This window comes from Hipposideros armiger, unplaced genomic scaffold, assembly GCF_001890085.2.
Source record: "Hipposideros armiger isolate ML-2016 unplaced genomic scaffold, ASM189008v1 scaffold_116, whole genome shotgun sequence".
Lineage (NCBI taxonomy): Eukaryota > Metazoa > Chordata > Mammalia > Chiroptera > Hipposideridae > Hipposideros > Hipposideros armiger.
Window position 1 is genome coordinate 2,815,177 of NW_017731466.1, and position 13,831 is coordinate 2,829,007.

General features: G+C 43.3%; 1 protein-coding gene across 11 annotated transcripts in view; it reads left to right on the forward strand.

Annotated features, from left to right (window-relative positions):
- Positions 1-13,831, forward strand: part of ARHGEF33 (Rho guanine nucleotide exchange factor 33) — a 110,136-nt gene that overhangs the window by 48,723 nt on the left and 47,582 nt on the right. For 10 of the 11 annotated variants that reach the window (XM_019647804.1, XM_019647801.1, XM_019647811.1 and 7 more), the window contains 7 exons: positions 134-266; positions 1,995-2,078; positions 3,250-3,333; positions 4,947-5,095; positions 6,461-6,625; positions 9,031-9,829; positions 12,245-12,384. In XM_019647804.1, the coding sequence (XP_019503349.1) occupies positions 134-266; positions 1,995-2,078; positions 3,250-3,333; positions 4,947-5,095; positions 6,461-6,625; positions 9,031-9,829; positions 12,245-12,384 (1,554 nt within the window). The remainder of the gene's footprint in view (positions 1-133; positions 267-1,994; positions 2,079-3,249; positions 3,334-4,946; positions 5,096-6,460; positions 6,626-9,030; positions 9,830-12,244; positions 12,385-13,831) is intronic. The other variant, XM_019647802.1, reaches the window with a different exon arrangement.

The following is a 13,831-nucleotide window of genomic DNA, read 5'->3' on the forward strand; positions in this document are numbered from 1 at the left end:
AATCTTAAATGCAGATCTGTGACAGCATGTTTCAAGAAGTAACTGGAAAAATGGGACCTGCTGCATATATTCGTGTTGGCTCTTTGCTTCTCTACAGCTGGTTTGTGTGATTCTATCTCTGTTCTGTTTCAAGCCTCTTCCCTAGCTCTTTACGGTACCTGGTCCAGCAGCATTTGGATTTGCTTCATGCTCTGCAGGAAAGGGTCTTGAAGTGGCCACGCCAAGGAGTCCTTGGAGATTTATTCCTTAAATTAACAAATGATGAGGTAAGGGTTTTTGTTTTGTTTTGTTTTGTTTTTAGTCTTTCACAAACTTGAATTATATGCATCTGAGTCTCCCTCATCTACTTCTCTTAATGGAGAATCTAAAAGCAGTGAATTTCAGAGTTAGGGGAATCGCTGAGATCTGGTCTAACCTCCTTACTCTAGAGATAATGAACTAAAGTTCAGAGAAATTAAAAGACTTTGCTGAAAACACCCAGCTAGGTAGGCTGTTGTGATTAGATCTGTGACTAGACTCCAAGTCTTCTAGCTTCCAGTTCATCGCTTTCCACTGCACTGTAACTGCTGCCATTGAATGTGCATGTGGACGTGTGTATGTATGTACATGTATTTGCATATAAATACATGTATATCCATACAAGCATATAAAATAAATATATTAAGGTTTGTATATATGTATATACTTTTACACCCAATTTCATTCCTTAGAGATTTAAAAAAATATGATGGGCAGCTCTTTGTCTTGAATGTTCTTTGTTTTCACTCTCTTGGAGAAAGGGTGTTAAGTTTCAAAATCTTTGGTGCTCTACAAAAAAATATGATCCAGGCCAAAGCTGCAAACTCAAATGCCTACAGGGCCAGAGAGTACTATAATATAAATGAGTGGAAGTAAGCTGAATTTAATCCAACATGGACTGCTGGGAAGTAAACTTAAGTGGAACACATATGCTTTTACAAAAGGAATTGCTACTCAGCTTTATCCAACTGTTATGCAGGAAAAAAGACTAGAGCTGCCAGATCTGATTATTTTAACAGCAGCTGGAAATCCAGAATTTTGTGTGAAATTTCCTTATCTTATTATATGGGCTAATGAAAACTGGTCTGCAAGCCAGATTTTGCCTGCAATCAACCTCTGTATATTGATGATTCTCAACTGTGGATAATAACACAAAGTTTACAAATTATCTACCAGTATACCGGGCCGGCTGAGTGGCTCAGTTGGTTAAGAGCTCGCTCAAGAGTTTGAGCTCTGAGCAACAGTGGTTCGAGTCAGCCCGAGGTGAGCAGCCACGGAGCTGCCAACAGGTGGCGGGATGGCTCAGCTAAAAAAAATAAAAATAAAAAAATAAAAAAAAGACAAATTATCTACCAGTATAGATTAGAATAGATGTAATGCTATCCCTCTCATACTCTTTTAGTCATTTGTATTCAGTATGCTTTCTTGGGCTGAGAATTGTTATATCGGTGGGAATATAACTTTGGAAGCTGAGAACTTTTTCTGAAGTTTTCCTGAAGGCATGTTGCATAGGTGAATATACAATTAGTGGAAATATGCAATTAGTTGAAAAAGTTGAGAACCACTGACCTAGACGGTATGAAGTGGGTTGGACAAAGTTCCTCATCTGGATATAGATTACTGAAATTAAAAATAATTTTAAAACAAAATATGCACTTTTATTATTTAACAATTTAAAAATACTTTTTCAAGTTAACATGATTCCTCTCCCCTGCCTTGGTTTATCATTTCACTTTCTCTCATTAAAGCAGGGCTACTGAGTTTTGGTTCCTGAGTCCATAGGGATATTCACCTTAAAACCAAAAAGATTTTTAAAAAGATGAATTAAAAAACAAAAACATATTAATGAACACAATAAATTGTTAAGATAATCTCTGCAAAGTACTTCTTTTTGACATACATGACTTTAAAAAATATCAGCTGTTATCATTCCTGTTTCCAGGTTCTTACCCTGCATTTTTATGTTTGTTTTCAAGAATAATTTCCTGGATTATTATGTTGCCTACCTGAGGGACCTGCCTGAATGCATCTCTTTGGTTCATGTTGTGGTTCTGAAGGAGGTAGGTTAACTATCTGGGCACTGCCCTTTGGTTACTTGTGTATGTCTATGGTATTGCTCATCCACCCAGGAATTACAGCTCATGCACACTCAGCTAGTCTTCCAGATGGGGGAATGGCTTGAACAGAGCCACTGCACTCTTCCCTGGGGTTACAGGAGCTCACTGAGGAGCAGGGAGCGCCATTGCTTTGGTCCTGGCCCTACCTTACTGACCCTGTTTCATTCTATTGGAAGCTTAGACAAAGTAAACAGGTGTCCTAAGCAGAGCTCCTCAGGCTGCAGCTTGCATGCTGTATGAAGGGTTTTTTTTTTGTCAGGCTCAGATAACATTAATCTGAATATTAAATTTATATAATCTGAATATTAAACTCAAGTCATCCTGTGTCTGTCAGTTTATAAGATTGTAAAGTGATTCTAGTCATGTAGCCTTAAGTATTGCTACTGAAGTGATATATTAGGTGCTCGATAAGCACATATAAATACATAACAATTCCAGTTATGTTAGGTCAGTAGGAAGAAACCATATCAGAAGCTCTAAAGTTGAGAGTTAATCAAGTTTCACAAGAGATGAGGGTCTTACTAGTTTTCTATTTCAACCCCCCCCACACACACACACACACACTACTCCCAACCAAGTATAATCCCTACCACATGTTAGTACTCAGAAAATATTGAAAGGGAAAGGAAGGGAAGGGAAGGGACATGGAGAAAGTCCAACTTGATTCCTGTTGCCAGGCCAGTTTCTAATCATATTCCTTTCCCCAATGCCATGAGGCTCCAATCCACCCTCAGTGCCTATTAGTAAACTATTGTAATGATTACTTGCTGGAGAACCTTAATGAGTTCATTGAACTTAAATATAATTTATTGAATACCTACTTCTGTATGACATTGTGCTAAGACCTGAGGTTGGGGGAGAATGGAAGTTTGGAAAGTTGGGTGGATTCAGTAGAAGTATCTGATAAGCTCCCTGCTAGAGGAGTTGTCCCCTTGAGCACATCCCTGAACAAGTAGCCGATCCAATGAGAGATAAATGTTTCATGAACCTCTACAGGAAGAAAATGCTCTGGGAGTAAATGCTTCCTACTCTGGTGGGACTGAGTCTGGGCTTCCGCAGCCAGAAGCCCAGAAGGAGGGACACTGAAAGGTGACTTTATCTTTCTCTCATTCAGGGTGATGAAGAGATTAAATCTGACATCTATACACTGTTTTTTCATATAGTCCAGCGCATCCCTGAATATCTGATACACCTGCAGGTAGGCATGACTGGGGCAAGCCACCAAAGTGATTTCTGGATAAGCTATTGTTTTTGACTTCCATGAAACACTGCAAGGGGTCAAGGAAGGAATAATTCGTATTTCTAAGAAGTATGTAGATAATTTAGTTTGTTATGATTACTCCATCCCCACCTTGTGGTATGAGCTAAAATCTGTCTCTACAAATGTTTGGCTCATGATGTCTTCCTTGAAGTTCTATCTTCATTTACCAGCAATCTCCACCTCTGCTGATACGGGATCGTTCTGTAGCAGCTCCTGCTCGACCCTGAGTACCTGTTCAATCCCTTCCACCTTGGTTCCACAGCCTTCTAAATGTATCCCCAACTCCCAGCCCCCTGGTGTCTAAGAAATATCTAGGTAACCTGCCCACTTAACTGCTATCCTAACTACTTTCTTTTGGCTTGAGCTCAAGGGTTTATCATACATTGCTCCTGTCTATGTCACAGAAGAAGCTGAGCAGCTGACTTCTTCACATCATTGCCCACAGGGCTTGGTCCACCTTGGAGAAAGTAGATTTGAGAGAGGAGTTCACCACCACCCACCTGTCCTGATTTGCTAACTGATCTTCCTAAGTAATTCAGTGAAAGCATCTTAGAAATGCTTGGGATTTATCTCAGTTAGATGTAGCCCAGTATCAATATTTAAAAGGCTTTCAATTGTATGTGGCTTTAGATATTAAAAATCATTTTCTCACAATAGTTATCTTATTTAATCCTTTCAACAATCCCATGAAAGTAAAGTAACTTCCCCAAGTTAACACACCTAGTAGGTGAAAAAAAATATAGGCCTGAAAACCAGGTCTTGCAAGCAGCATGGTAAATAAGATTCTACTATCTGACTTGAGCTCAAATCCTGGCTCTGCTTCTACTGGGTTGTCGGAGAAGTCATGACATATTTTTTCTGTTTTTTGTTGCAAAAATGTGACATGACTTTTCCGACAACCCAACAGATGGGAGACCTAATGAAGATTACTTAACTTTGCTGTATACCTCAATTTCCTTGTTAAATGAAAATAATAATGGTATCTTATCTAAACAGGCTGTGGTAAAAATTAAATGAGAAAAATAGATGTAAAGGGCTTAATGTTTGGCACTAGGAAGCCCTCAATAAGTGTTAGCTTTCCCCAATCCAACTTGCATGCACGTTCTACTACAGTACAGTAGGCAATGTACTAGGAGCTAGTAGGCCAGGCTTGATCATAAACATCCACCCTCTTCCAGCTTGTCTTGATGCCTGACATTTTCACCACTGGTCTGACTCATTTGGGTTATAAGCATTGCTTATAGACAATGATTGTTAGAATGACCCCATTGCCTCAGAGATCTAATTAATAGATCCTTCTAATTTTTCACATGGAATTATCTTATGTTCATATCAAACTCAAACAGGTGCAATAGTGACTATTATTTCCCTTGGTGTGATTGACAAAGAGAATAGCAAGTTTGAGCTTCCAGCTTATAGATTGGACATATGTGCTGTTGTTTTGATTAAATGGTTACCAGACTTTCATAACAGATCAAGGCAAGGTGCAGGAGAGACAGAACAACTTTTCATTCTCATGATGCATGCTGTTTCCTTTTTCCTTCAACCAGAATGTCCTGAAGTTCACAGAGCAGGAACACCCTGACTATTACCTACTTCTGGTGTGTGTTCAGCGCCTTCGAGTATTTATCTCACACTACACCTTGCTGTTTCAGTGCAACGAGGATTTGCTTATTCAGAAACGGAAAAAGCTCAAGAAGTAAGGTTCTGATGGTGCAGTCTAGAGGGTTGATCAAAGGTTTCTGAAAACAGGGATACAGTCGATGTGGGTATCTGTCACAAGTAACCACATTATACCGTATTTGCCGGCGTATAAGACGACTGGGCGTATAAGACGACCCCCTAACATTTCCACTCAAAATACAGAGTTTGTTATATGGTCGGCTGTGTGCGATTTTGCGAGTGTGGTAAAATCGCATAACAGCCAAATCGCATAACAGCCGAGCATACACCCAGCAGCGCTGCTGATGCCTGAACGGTATGTGGAATGAAGTGGGCGGGCATCGGGAGGCCACTATGGCACGGGGCAAGCACTATGGGCAGTCTATCTGAAGTGTACCTGGCGTATAAGACGACCCCCCCACTTGGAGGCATATTTTTCAGGGCCAAAAAGTCGTCTTATACGCCGGCAAATACGGTATGTTAAGTGGCTGACATGCAGTGGCAGGAGGTAGAAGAGCGGAGGGAAGGGAAGAGAGGTGGCCACTGGCTACAGGAGGGAGGCACCTATTACCTGGTGGAAATTACCTTAGAAAAATAAGTACTTTCACTCTAATGCCTATACAGCTGCCCTCTTAGCTCATATTGCTAACTACCGTAAACTTGCTAGGTTTAAAAAATGCAGTTTAAAGGCCCGAATGTGGTTTCTTTCATTAATTCAACAACTATTTATTGGGCACCTATTGTGTATCAGGCACTGTTCTATGCACTGAATATACTGTAATGAACAATATAGACAAAAATCATTACCACATGGAGCTTAGTTTCTAAAACTGGACAGCCAGTGAATAAGTTAGATAGTGATAAATGCTATGGATAAAAATAAAACAAATAAGGGAGAGGGTGGTGGTTGAACAGATTTCATGCTAAGCATAAACAGGAAGGGCTGATTAGAGAGAATCTGGGATTCAGAGAGAATAGAAGCAACCAATAGGAGAGCTTACTAATGACCTGGATTTCCTTCAACCTCATCTCATCCCAGTGAAGAAAACGGAATCATTTCTGTGGGTGCTTCAGACCAGAAAAAGGTGGTATCTCCCAACCCAGGGCTCCTCTAATGGAGGACATCTCCCCTTACCACTCCTTTGCCCCCAAACTCAATTCAGCCAGTTAATCAGCATTTCTACTCCTGCCCAGTATCCAGCTTACACCTTATTATGTGCGCAACCTGGTTTGTAGAGGGTCCTGGAGGGGGGGGAGGGGGAGAAGGAGAGGGAGACAAGTCACAGCTGAGCTTCGTCTGAGAAACACTGTCTCCCTATGTTTCTTAGCACAATCTGTGTGTTCAAAGAGGCAATTTCCCACTGTACATACAGTCTGAGAATTATTACTTCTATTCTGTTAGGTCATCCATGGCAAAACTGTACAAAGGGCTGGCTTCCCAGTGTGCAAACGCTGGGCAAGATGCTTCTCCCACTGCAGGCCCTGAGGCTGTTCGTGACAGCGGAATCCACTCAGAAGAGATGCTGCAACCCTACCCTTCTGCTCCAAGTTCTGGCCCTTCTGTCACGTAAGCACCTGTTGCTGTGGAAAGGTTAATGGCAATGCCCTTGGGTTCAAGGCAGCCTGTGTGGGCTAACAGTTCAACCTGGATTGAGAGTTATGGCCAGCAGGCCTCCTCTCCCCTCTTACATTAGACCTCTATGTGGCAGGAAGCAGCGGGGCCAAGGCTTGGATCCCAGAGGAAGGCGCTAATCTAAGGGGCAGGCCTAGAGGCTGGAGGGTGCTCCCAACAATTTTACCAAACATACCCACCCTCCACCTTCAGCATGAGTCTCTGGTTTTGAGCAATGCTAGAGTGGAAGAGAGTGCCACAGGAAGACAGGGAAGCCTTATACACCCCTCAGAAGAGTAGGAACCCATTTAAGGTCTCCAGAAGCTACAGTAAAGCGAAAGTGAACCCCAGTCAGTGGTCAATGGAAGTCTGGGCTCTGAGGATAAGAAACAGGTCAGAGGTAATCCAGAAAGAATGTTGTTTAGCCCTTACCAATTCTTCTTGAAGCGTCCTCAGAAAGGAACTTCATAAGCTCTGTCCTTCACTTATGACAGCGTCTCTTTCACTCAGCAAACTTCTTGATGACCTTTAGGGTAAGAATTAGACCATTTACCTATCTGGAATTCATTTTACCTCTGAAGGATAAGGATAGTCAACTTGGCTACTTTTGAAACCAGGACTTCCAGAAGGATAAGGGAAACCAAAATTCCAAATTCCAAATCCCCACTTTACCAAATAGAGACAATTCTCTCTTAAGAAAACTCACAAGTCCTACAAGAATCTACTTTTCTTTCCTATAATTACACTGAAGTAAGAGGTAGGCCATTGAGATTGTTTTTAATCACTGCAGATTTTAGAATGCCTTGGAAGGCATTCATTGGAATTAGAATCATTGGAAGGAGCAACTGATCAATAATGCAAAATAAGTTGTTTCCTCTTTCTGCCCTTAACTCTTAACACTGAGAACATTTATCAGCAAGAGATGGAAGTGGAAATGTGGAGAGGCAGAAGGGAAAAGTGCCATAATCATTTTGAAACCTATGAGACATTAATCTTTCTATAATAGAGCCAAGAATGATTTTCTTCCTAAAGAGAAAATCCGGAAGTCCTGTAGGCAGAGAACTCCACACAGAAAAAATACCTTTCCTGGGTGGAGAGTGGGGGGGGGGGAGAGAGAGAGAGAGAGAGAGAGAGAGAGAGAGAGACAGGAAATGGATATTTACTCTGAGGATGGCTTTAGCTCTTAAGATGATAAAACTATCCTCTTTGAAGTCCAACAAATAAAGCCCCAAGCTGAAATCTCTACAGAGTATACCCAGACTGAACAAGATGGCTGTCATTGCACTCTGTGTTGGAAAAACAGCTAGGAAAAAACCAACAACAATCTTCTAAGTTAAAAGTGAATTTGAGTCAGATGAATATTCCACTTTACCATTTCTTTTCACCTCTATAAGTTTAAGACCTAATTTTCATCTTGAGATCACCAGAGAAAGATATTGTTAGCGTATACATCTGCATTCTTTATGCATTTTTTGTGATAGAATTAAATATGAATAAATAAACTAGCAGATTAACCAGTTTGGGTCAGTGTATAGTAGTCCACTCACATCTGTCTGGCAATTAAATTCCAGCAGAATTGGCAAATCATATCTAATCCGATGAGCATGCTATCCTAGTATCCTACGTAAATTATTAGTTATCCATAATTAAACAAACAAACAAAAAGTCCATGACTCTGGGAATATTTAGAATGACAGCCTTTCCATTTTGGTAACGTTTTTGTGGTGAAGTTTGGGACAACTTATATAGCATGCTTTATAGCCACAAGGAACTTTTCAGTTTATTATGAAAATTTCAAATATACATTAAAGTTTACAGTGAGCCCATATGCCATGATCCAGATCCAACAGTTAACAAGGTCCTACCACATCTACTTCCTCTAGGTATTTAATGGTTACTAAGTGCTAAGATACATGTGTCGAAAAAAAGTTGTTTGTATTATTGTGTATGACTCTGCTAGGGCAAGAAAGGGAGAGAAGAGAGAAAAGAGGTACCGTGGGGCCCTGACATTTGGTGGGGCGGGTCTGAGCTTCGATGTGGGGAGTGATGACCATCCCTGGCCCACCAGCCATCTCTACACAGAGCCTCCTTGCTCAGACGGATACTTTACAGACGGCCATTTTCACTCTCCCACTTGGGGGACCAGGGCTCGTGGGAACTCCTTAATCAGAGAGGCCTGTGAAGCTTGGTAGGTAACACATGTAGGTGCCTGGGAGGGGCAGCGGGGAGAGGAACTGGCAGTGTTGCATTGCAGCAGTATGGGGCAGGAAGCGTGCTGCTCCCGGCCTTGCGCTGCTCAGTGCGAGGCCTGCACTAACAAACCGTAAGCACACCTCTTTTGTATTGTTTCTCCTTTAAAGACATTTGATGCCCCCAATGAAGAAAAGCCAACAACAGCAAAGCTTGATGGAGAGCATGCAGCCCGGGAAGCCCAGCGAATGGGAGATGGAGGGCAGGAAGCACGAGAGGCCCGACAGCCTCCTGACACAGGCACAGTTCTGTGCGGCCGAGCAAGACGTGAAGGCGCTCTCTGGGCCCCTGCAGTCCATCCCGGAGATGGACTTCGAGCCCTCGTCGGCCGAGCAGCTGGGCAACGTGGAGCGCTCCCTACGCGCGCCGGCCGAGCTTCTGACCGAAGCCCGCGGCTTCGTGCCCGCGGCCTACGAGGAGTTTGAATATGGCGGCGAGATCTTCGCGCTGCCCGCGCCCTACGACGAGGAGCCCTTCCAGGCCCCGACCCTCTTTGAGAACTGCTCGCCCGCCTCTTCCGAGTCCAGCCTGGACATCTGCTTCCTGCGGCCTGTCAGCTTCGCCATGGAGGCAGAGCGGCCCGAGCACCCGCTGCAGCCGCTGCCCAAGAGCGCCACGTCGCCGGCGAGCAGCAGCGGGGCCTACAAGCTGGAGGCGCAGGCGCAGGCGCACGGCAAGGCCAAGCCGCTGAGCCGCTCGCTCAAGGAGTTCCCACGCGCGCCGCCCGCCGAGGGCGTGGCCCCGCGCCTCTACAGCACGCGCAGCAGCAGCGGCGGCCGCGCGCCGCTCAAGGCCGAGCGCGCCGCGCAGCCGCACGGCCAGGCCGCCGCTGTGCGAGGCGCGTCCAGGACCTACTTCCCCCAACAGAGGTCCCAAAGCGAAAAGCAAACCTATTTGGAAGTAAGGAGGGTAAAGTAAAACCGAACCCAAACCCACAGCGCTGACAGCCCGGGGCCTAGATCTCCAGGGAAGCAGCCTGGGCTCACCTAGCGTTGAAGGAAAGCGGGCTTCCTAGAGTGGGAGCGGGGCCGGGCTGGGCGATGCCCGCCGGCTTGTTATGGCAGATGCCGAGGGGAAAGGCTGGTACCGACCTCAGCTGCCCTCGAAGGCGAATGTTAGCGCCTGTGCTGCAGTTAGCACCAGGACACAAGAACATGTCATACATTTATATGTACCACGGCAAAGAGAGACGGACTCTTCTTAGATCTGCTTACACCATCACCCCCACACCCAGTGAAAGAGGGGTGTCCTCTGCCTTCCTGCTGAAGCTGTAGTACCTCACTCAGGGCTGCTCTTCACTTTCAAAGCACTACACACCTGTTTTTCTTCCTCTGCCTGTTAGGCACACCTCCTTGTTTAAATGTTCAATATATCCAATACTATGTGCCAGCTTACTGTACTCCCCAACCCGGATCAACTTTGTAGCTAGGGAAGAGGCAAGTTGCCCTGTCTCACTGTAGACTCCCTGCAAGGTTCAATGCAAAACGGAGTTCATTTCCTATTGTTTTCCTTTAACTGGAAAAGGGTGTCACGTTACATTACAGACTCCAGTGGGACGGGGACAAAAAATAGTTAAGCACTGATTCACAAACACATTTGGCCTCCAATCAATGTATTTTGATGTCTAACCTTGGTGTCTGCAGGTCTTGGGACATTGAAAGAGGTCAAACCCTAGCTTTTAGTCTTCTGTCTCTAGGAAAGAAGACAGTATGCTTTATTGCAAAGAGCACCTGACTAGGTGTCAGGAGATCTAACTTCTAGTCCTGGCTCTGCTGCCAAAGAGCTGTGTGTTTTTTGGACAATTCATTTGGCTTCTCTGTGCCTCCAGTTTTTCTTATCAGTAAAAATAACACAGTATATACCTTACCTACCGCACAGGGTTGTTGTGAGGATCAGGCCAAATAAGATAAAGTTAGTGAATATGCTTTGTAAAGTATGGAATGCTATATGAATGCAAGATATTACCAAGATCATGATTCCACTATAGTTTCTAAATAGACCCTAAAAGCCCACTTCTCAAAATGTGGTCCTTGGGATAGGAGTGAATGCATTACTTGGGAGCTTGTTATAAAGGCATAATTGGGGCTCCACCCCAGACCTACTGACTCAGAATCTGCATTTTAGCAAGATTCCCAGATGATGCATACAAACATTAAGTGCAGGTAGGCAGGAGCATACCTTAAACGATTGGTTTCCAAATTTAAGTGTGCATAAGAATTACCTAGGCCTAACTCCAGAGATTCTGGTTCAGCAAGACTGGGTTGGGGCTCAGGGATCTACATTTTAAATAGAGGCCCCAAGTGATTCTGTAGCCCCAGGACCACACTTTGAGAAACACCACACTAATCTATCAAGAAGTTGACCTTGATTGTTTCATTATGAATCGTAGTAGAATCTCAGAGAATCTCTAGATCTGTTACTACAACCTCAAGTTAAAAGGCAAACCCACATTTTTCCTAAAGAAAATCCATCCCCACTCTTTGCTTCTGTATCAGCAAGCAGTCATCTATTCAATTCATGAAACTTTCAGGGTAGTTTTTGCTTTGATGGTTGGGTTCAAAATTAAACATTTATTTTTGGTTGCTTTTAAATTTCAGTCACCTGAAAGTAAATATTTTGTTCATATGGAGTATAAATATATATGCATACCTATTTTATTTAGCACATCTCACATTTAAAAAGAAACTAGAGAGTTCACAAACGATAGTCCTATATTTTATATATTTTTACTTTATACTCCAAATACCATGGATTAAGAATTATAAAAACTGGATTAAAGGCCTATCTGCAAGTTGGAAATATTAGTTGACATTTACTTCTAAACAGATAGGACCTCTCAAAAACTCCCTCCCTTACTTACGTCTAAAATGAAGAGTTAGGAACATGAATTTAAAACTAGTATTACAACCAAGGAACTTTCTTATTTTGTAGAAAGAGAAACATACCCAGATATATGAGAGGACTACTAATGGTTTTTCAGCACGACAGTGTTCATTCCAGAATAAGACATTAATCTCTATACACTTTAAACATTTGCCAACTTCCTATAGTTCCTGCTCTTTAACTATTGTTATATTATAATCCTACTGTAAACTGTTTGCCTTGATACATATGAAATACTTCTACATTCAGCGAAAAATTATCCTCTTTTCAACTACTGATTTCTCAATTAGCCTAGGTTTGCTTTAGTTGGAATAGGATATCCACCATTAGTCTTTGGGGGGTGAGAGAGGAAAGTGACAAAGTTAAAATTGTCCCACAGTTAGGATAGGTCTTAACTTTGGAAAAGAGTGAAAAAAACACCCCTTTTCTGTGTGTTTTCAGGAGATGCATTTAGAAGACACGACCAGATTCTGTCCAAAGGAAGAAAGAGAAAGTGAACAAACATCTTTCAGCGATCAAAACCCCAGGCAAGACCAGAAAGGGGGCTTTCGCAGCTCCTTCCGCAAGCTCTTTAAAAAGAAGTGAGTAGCCCTTAGACAAGACAGCATTGTACTTCATTTCCCTTTGAGCTAAGTCTTGAGGTTTTAACAGTAATAAGTGTCAAGTAGCCTGGTTTCACACAACTGCTTCAAGCTCAGTTCCTGCACCCAGTAGCCACGATTCCTGCCAGGTGAAGATGTGTCTCACTGTAATCTCCCAGAAGTAAAAGCAAATCTGCTTCTTCTATCTTTTTGCCCTACTTCCTTTTTCCCAAAGTCATGTGTCCTGAGAGGAGGTCCCCTGGGAAAAGAGCTGGTGACAATCAAATTCCTTTTGGACTGGGAGGAGTGGGATCCACTGTTGGGGTTGGGGGTAATAGGTGATCCATCAGAAACTCTCCCCACATGGAAAGTTTTCTAAGGCATCTCAGCACTTCTGCTTGTAGGGCCCTTCAGTTATCCCTATCCTGGATGTTGGTACCTGTTTATTGGGACTTCTGCTAGCGTCCTCCCTAGAAGAAATGATTGAATGGATTTGGCTTGGACTCTAGTTTAAAAATCACTTTAATGGAGTTTCCATAGGAGGCAAAAACAAGACATTTCTCTGCTGTGGTCCTTCTAAGACCCTAAGCCCTTGTATGAAATCATGCACCAGGCATTTTGGCCAGCTCTTGCCAGCATTGTCTTACAGGCTGGGAGACACTGGCCTAAGTCCAGCATGAAATGTAAGGAACAGAGAGCTGAGCATTAGCGTTTGACCACAGAGGGCTTCTCTCTTCTGGCCATTGCCTGCCTGAGAGACTGTGCTCTCTGTCTCCACTGGTCCTCTGGCCTACTTCCCTCTCGCTTAGAGAGATTTTCCCTCCTACTTAGTTTTTCTTGGTAGAGGACATTCTTGCATAAGCCTTCATATTTTAGTGGATGGAAAAGTTAAACAAAGACACTGTTGCTGCCTTGGGAGAGTTGCTGATAAGTGAGAAAGTGCAGGGAAATCTTTCTCCTTGAGGGTAGGGGTTCCTGGCTGATGCAGATAATGATTTTGATGGAAGAATTGGGGGCAGGCTTTGAGTGAGGACTTTTTTTGATGGTTTGTCTAATTCTTCTCCCATGGGAAGGGTGGTACTGAGATGAGTGGGTCTCTGATTGTTGAATGGGGCAAGAGGAAGGAACAGCCACATGACTGCAATCAGACATAACTTATTCTACGAAGTCCCTTTCAGTTTTGCCGAGGTAGCTCCATGCATACATAGATCCCCTTTATTAGGGTGAGGGGGTAAGAATTATACCCCTCTCTCTAGGATCATAGGCTTAGATCTTTCCTGGCCCAGTGCCTACCTCTGTCGAGTTTGGCAGGGGTGGAGAGACCGAGAAGCAGATAACTCTCTAGCCTGACCTTGGGATTTAGGTTCCCCAAATCCTTCTAAGGACTCCACATTCCTAAGGGCATTGTTTGAGCCTTTTTTGTTTTTTTTAAACCACAGTATTCTCC